The 6,761-nt window shown below is 42.4% G+C and overlaps 1 protein-coding gene across 1 annotated transcript; it reads left to right on the top strand.

The window, feature by feature from the left end:
* Positions 1 to 275: 275 nt before the first annotated feature.
* Positions 276 to 1,511, top strand: LOC308088925 (phosphatidylcholine:ceramide cholinephosphotransferase 2-like; the record flags this gene model as incomplete). The annotated part of the gene is made up of 1 exon (XM_080433508.1): positions 276 to 1,511. One exon carries the CDS (start codon positions 276 to 278, stop codon positions 1,509 to 1,511), a length of 1,236 nt encoding a protein of 411 aa, XP_080289634.1.
* Positions 1,512 to 6,761: the final 5,250 nt, after the last annotated feature.

The following is a 6,761-nucleotide window of genomic DNA, read 5'->3' as shown; positions in this document are numbered from 1 at the left end:
ACAGCTCTGAACTTGATGCAAGCAGCCAGTGATTCCACCCGAGGAAAGGAGGAGAGATGTTGAGAGATTTGTTTGGAATACTGTAACCAACTAACACATACATTCTAAATTGATTGATTACAGGCTGGATCTGATCTGATCCAGCCTGTATATTGATATTGATAGCCTATACGTGACTGAAACAGTACACTGTCCCGATTGGCCAGCTGATACATTCCTGGGGCTGTGATTCTTGAGGAGTCAACAAGCTCGTAATTGGGTTCCCTTCATCTTCCATGGCCGCTTCTGAACTGGTCCATGACAATGATGCCATCCCTGCCCACTTGGAAATCACAGTGACAATACCTGAGAGTCTGCCTTCAATCCCACGCCTCCCACCATGTCAGGTCGTCGACAGCAAACTGGTTTGCACGTCCACCTCCCCTGCATCATTCTCCACCATTGACACGTCTCCAGCGGTAATGGGTGCTCGTGACATCGACGGCAATGGGACTAACCATCACAGTGACTACACTGAAATCCCGATCCCCAAGGGACACACAGATTGGCTGCCTAACGAGTGGTGGAAGACAGGCCTGACCCTCCTCTACACCATGATTATCGGTCTCCTCACTGCGATAACCCTCTCCGAGGTGCACGAGAGCATGCCCGATCAGTCGGTCAGCCCCCCCCTCCCTGATAAGTTCTTTGACCACCTCCCCAGATACGACTGGGGGTTTACAGTAACCGAGGTCACCGGACTCACACTGGCTGTACTGTGGTCCATCCAAGTGCTGCTGCTAAAACACAAGTCTATAATAAGTCGTAGGTTTCTCTTTCTGCTTAGTACTCTGTACATGTATCGTTGTGCCATCATGTACATTACACCTCTGCCTGTTCCTCCACACATTGTCTGCAGTCCCAAGTTGAATGATGACACTATAGCTAAGATTTGGAGGGTATTAAAGCTGATGTTAGGAGGAGGTATGTCTTTTGCAGGGGCTCATCAAATGTGTGGTGATTATCTCTACAGTGGGCACACCGTCATGTTGACTCTCTTATACCTCTTCATCAAAGAGTACTCCCCGCCATCGATGTGGTGGTACCATTGGCTGTGCTGGTTGTTAAGCGCCACAGGAATAATCTTTATCCAGCTGAGTCAATTGCACTACAGCATCGACATCTTCATTGCCTACTTCTTCACCTCCAGGTTATTCTGGGTGTACCACGAAATGGCCAATACGCATGCACTGCAACTGGGGCCTAACCCCTACCTGTCGAGGACCTGGTGGAACCCTGTGTTCAACTTCCTCGAGAGAAACGTACAGACAACCGTCCCTCTTGTCTTCTCCTGGCCTTTCTGTCTCTCACCTGGCTGTAAACCGCGATTCAGCATGGTGGGAGGAGGAGGAGAGACCATTCAGACCAATGAATCAGAATCAGAATCAACTTTATTGTCACATCACTGGCCTACGGGTAATGGAGAAGAGACGAGACAGAGAGATGAGACCTTTTCAGAAACAGTGCCCTAGACCCAATCTATGATGCCAGTACCTATGATGTCAGCACTGTGTGTCTATATCCGTGTTCAGCTTGAAGATAGTCACTACCCATTGCCGGAGTGCTTTACTTAGAGGACATTCTATGACGTCAGTACATGGTGAAATAGGTACAAAGTATTTTCATGCCAGTCTATGAAGTCAGCACTGTGATGTCAGGCATGTCCATATTTGGGCATAATCCTTTTTCTTTTCTTTTTTTTTTCCACAGAAAAATATGACATGAATGTATTTAAGTAAAGTTTGACACACTGGAATGGTATAAATTAAAGGCACACAATACAAAAAAAAAAAAAAAAAGATCTAATAGAATAGAATAGATCTAAATCAGAACATACTTCTCTCATGGCTCTTGACATTTTAGTAGGCTTGGCCGTGGACGGGGTGATTATGGTCTGCCTCAGGATTGGCCATAGAATTCCAATCTCCTGCCAATATGGTATACGAAGAAGAGAGAGAGGAAACATCAGCCAACAAAGCAGAGTAGAAGTCACTCTTCTACTATTCGGAGCATATACTGTATGCAGCCAATCATAATGCGTTATATAAAACACCAGAAATGAGAACATACAAATTTTTGTCTTTAATACAACTATCTAAAGTAAATGGTGTATTATTTATAAGAATGGCAACTTCTCTTTTACTTGTTGAAAAGGAGGAATAGTATACTTGGCCAACCCACTCTCTTCTGTTTTTCATGCTCCTTTTCATTCAGGTTTATATATTAACTCTCTCTCTCTTCAACCAGGACAGACGCTTTTTACGTTTTATCACATGATTTGCCCCCATTATATTAAGTGAAATATATTTAGTTGTACTCATGTACTAGACCTGTTAAAAAATAATAAAAAAATGTGCCCATTGTCATTGTATAATACTAACCATACGAAATAGAACAGCAAAACTGTACTTACACTACATCTCTGCCATATTGTGCTAATAATCACTCAATCCAGTGGCATCAGTTCAGCAAAAGCTAAGGTATGACAAGGTTAGGGTTGCCAACTGAGCGTTTTGGGGGTCAAACCCCCCAAAACCCCCGAAATGCATAGAAAACTATGCATTATACCTATAACACAATACAAACACAATCTTACACCTGCATTAGGATACTATTCATGATTTTTTTTTTTCTGGAGCCAAGGCACCTGCCATACCTTGCCATACCCAATTGACGCCCCTGACTCAATCACATCCAAAGTCAAAGAAAAAATAACATAATAAAGAACACAAAAAACTGCAAGACAAGCCTGTCTGAACTTGCAGAGAACAGAAATAACAAAAATACTTTATCATTCAGACCCTTGGCCATCATCACTCCCTGTCAGTTCAAGCGATTCCTCTTTGGCCTCCTCAGCGTTGTCAAAGGCATAGTCCTTGTTGTTGTACGTGAAGCACAAACTGGAAGGGAACCGCATGTTGAACTTGATTTTTTTTAATCAGATGTTTGCATGTTGTGTTTAATTTCCCTGTGCCAGGACTACAGTTATGCACAAAGCCTATTGAGTTGATAATAATAATATAACCTTGATTTATATAGTGCCCTTCATATAGGCACCAGGCTCATTCTATTCTATTATTTTTTGCTACTAATTTTAAGTCGCATCTCTTGAATCTCTGTCAGGGAACTCTCCTGACAGAGATTCGCAATGCCCCAACGCACAATATGTGAAAAAAAATGTATATTAACGCATGGAGGTACTTTCTTGGCGAGTGTGCACAAGAAATTTGGTGCTGATCGGTCCAGCGGTTTTCAAAATTAGCCATAGACGAACAGACACACACAACAGGCAGACCCTCCTAGATGGCTCGCCTCCTGAGAATACTGCAGGTGTATATGTACTTCACATGAATATACTCTCAAAATGAGATGAGACATGGACAGACACACCAAGACTCTTGTGTTGACATTTGTCTTTTTCACATTGTAACAGCGCAGACTTCCTCTTAGTGTATCCCGTTAGAATTACATTGCAGAAAAAAGGGGGGAAAAATCACTCAAAATGGTCTGTGCCATTATTCCGACAGCCCATTATTCCGATGTCTTGTTGGTCTGTCTGGCCCCATTATAACTAACCCTATACCTAACCCCATCCCTATCCCTATCCCTATCCCTATCCCTATCCCTATCCCTATCCCTATCCCTAAGCCTAACCTCACACTAACCTAACATTTGCTGGACTATTGGGACATCGGAATAATGGGATGTCACATGTCAGAATTATGAGCGGACCCTCTTTGCCCCAACACAAGGAGAGAAAGAGAGCTGGCGTTGATTGCAGTCAAATGGCCTGGTGTTGCTCAAGCCGTGAGAATGCAATCAGCTGTTAGACTTCCTCTGCTGCGCTCACACTTCCCTGTTGTTTTTGCCTTCATTTCCTCCTTTCCATGGACCATGCAGTCTCCAGAAACAACAGCCAGCGAGGCTTTCATGTGTCAATGGCAAAGGCATATACATGAGGTCTGCGCACGCAAACATGTGTGGGCCACACACCAGCACGTGGACGGTTCTACACATGCAAATCCACATGGGAGTAAAGCATTCTAAGGGCCTGGTTTTCTGCTTGAAAGCAGCCTTATCTAGATGTCAAAATGTAATTTGGTTATATGGCAGAACTGTTGGATAGGTCAGATTTATTTTTTAATTCATGACCTCAAAATCATATAGTTCATTTTCATCTTGTCATTTCAGGGTTTGTTGGTAATGTCTGTAAACAACACCAACTGGCAAACTGCACCAAAGGAAATTGTTTAAGAATCAATTAGTTGAAATTAATGGTCCCACCTTTACATTTAGTTTGACACAGATAAATATTGTGAACTACAAGCTCACATGCGATTGGTATTAAAAAGGTCTTAAAAGTCATTAAACTGTCACTATATAAATAGAAATGTGCAGATACCCTGTATACACTTACTGAATGTTGGTTTGTTTACTGTTGAGTGAGAAAACAATGTTGCACATTAAGCTAATCATCTGGGGGACCCCCCAAAATAATTTGGGAACCCCCCTGGGGGTCCCGACCCCCAGTTTGGGAACCACTGATCTAATAGGATCACGTCAGAGTTCCGAGTGTTGCATGCTGGGCGTTAATGGATGTCCTGTCCCCCACACAGACTAGTCAGCGACGCCGCAGTCGGTCCACTGCTTTAGACTCATTAATAGCATTCTGTCAGTCGGTCAGACTGTCTGGCTGTCTTACTTGGCTCAGTGGGTGCAAGAGGGTTGACCCATGTTAGTAATCTGGCTACATGGCTTTTCCAACAAAACAGTGTTTTCCACAGTTAAGGTAGCCTACGTAATGGCAAGTGGAACGGTCACTGGTCACTGTTTATTGTTGTCCTGTTTTTCTTTCGCGCTGCATGCGTTCATCAGTGCACAAAGCTTCAGACGTCTGGCTTATATACTGCCTGTTGGATCTATCACAGTCTCTCTCTCTCTCTCTCTCTCTCTCTCTCTCTCTCTCTCTCTCTCTCTCTCTCTCTCTCTCTCTCTCTCTCTCACACCCACACAGAATATGTTTTTATTTTCATAAAAGGAAGTTGGCAAGGACCCTTGGGAAATTCCCCCAGCAACATCATACTTTCCTCCAAGGCTTTTGAGGGTCAAAAATGGACACATAAAAAGATAAAAAGGACTCTGTATGTTTAACCAAATTAAATAAAACCCCCAAATGGATTTGCGATGAAGCCCCAAGCTCAAACCGTGCCTGTGAAATCCATCATGGTTTTCACTAGCTTTCCCTGGCGATTAGCATTGGCTGGAACGTCAGCGTGCGCTCCAAATCAAAACCAAAATTCATTCTGGCCCAACACGCTTGTGTGCTCTCAGAAAGTGTCTCAGTCGCTAAAACCCATGATTTATAAACGTTTATCTCACCACACTGGCTGAATCAAAGGGCTGGGAAAAGGGAACAAATTAACAGAAAGGTATTTAGCCTTTCAGAGAGACCTAATTTTGCCAACCGCGCTATTCATAAAGCCACAGTACATAATTACGGTTTTTATAGCTGTATAAACTATTACGTTACCTTGTAATTTCATGGTTATCCACGTAGTAATTTGGAGACCCCAGTTTTTCTTTGGCTTTGTTTGTTTGCATATTTGCGCAAGACATTATGCTTTTATGAAAACACAGCTGTAATTTTTGCTGGATGTGGCTTTTTACATTTGTATCTTAAAGGTAAATCTGGGCCCACAAATGGAGCCCTCTGTGAGGAGTGATAACCACCGAACTCAACCTATCAATATAGGCTGCAACAGCTGCTTTCGGGATAATAGCTGAGAGGATGCAAGCCTGAAAGTGAAGTTTCATTTAAAAATGTGCTTCCAATGATTGACCGCTTTCAACCTGGCATCCCTACAGTACTTTGGGCATGTCATTATAAGGAAAAATGGTCAAAAACTGTAAAGAGATGTTTAAAAATAAAATTATATTGGGCGTGTGACAAAGTAAGCTGTGTGGACCACAACACACTGGGTCATTTCATGACTCAATATTTGTGGGTATATCTTACAAGTTAACTTTCATTATCATTATTATTATTTGGAAATAAATATGCATAATTTGAAAAAGGTGAGATGTATTCTGCACAATTGATTGCTTAAAGTAAAGTTAAACCCACTCATGGACATTAGTGGGTTACTAGGCTTACTAGCTGTTTTCGACAATCGATCACACCTGGACTGGAGGAGAAACTAGAGAAAGTGCTCCTCGGAGCACAGGTCTCCGCCAGATCAGGTAGGTTATTGTGGGCCAGCAATGTTCGGAATTCGCCAATCAGGATGGAATATAAAAAATAGGACGGAACCATCTTAATCACTTGACTGTAGAGATAATGTGTACTGATTTGCATGATGTTTGGACAAAATTTGTAGGAGTGATATAAAAAAGAAAAAATCGGCCTCCTGGTGGCGCTATAATAGGTTAATGTTAAAAGGGTGGCGTTTGTTCTTCAACATAGTGTGAATGTGCGTGCAAAGTTCCACCGCAATCGGATGCTGCGTTCATGATTTGCGGCATTTTGTTGAAAATGGGCCACTCCTGCAAACTTTAGATGTCAATGTTAGCCAATCAGGATGGAATATGAAAAATCAAACAGATCCATCTTGATCACATGACTATAGAGATCATGTGTACTGATTTGCGTGAAATTTGGATAAAATCTGAAGGCTTAATCTAAAAAAAAATGTTTTACATAGGCTGGCCTCCTGGTGGCGCTA

This window comes from Gymnoscopelus braueri (genome assembly GCF_963280865.1).
Source record: "Gymnoscopelus braueri genome assembly, chromosome: 7".
Taxonomy (NCBI): Eukaryota; Metazoa; Chordata; class Actinopteri; order Myctophiformes; family Myctophidae; genus Gymnoscopelus; species Gymnoscopelus braueri.
Note: the sequence above shows the minus strand (reverse complement) of the source record. Positions and strands in the feature narration are given on the sequence as shown.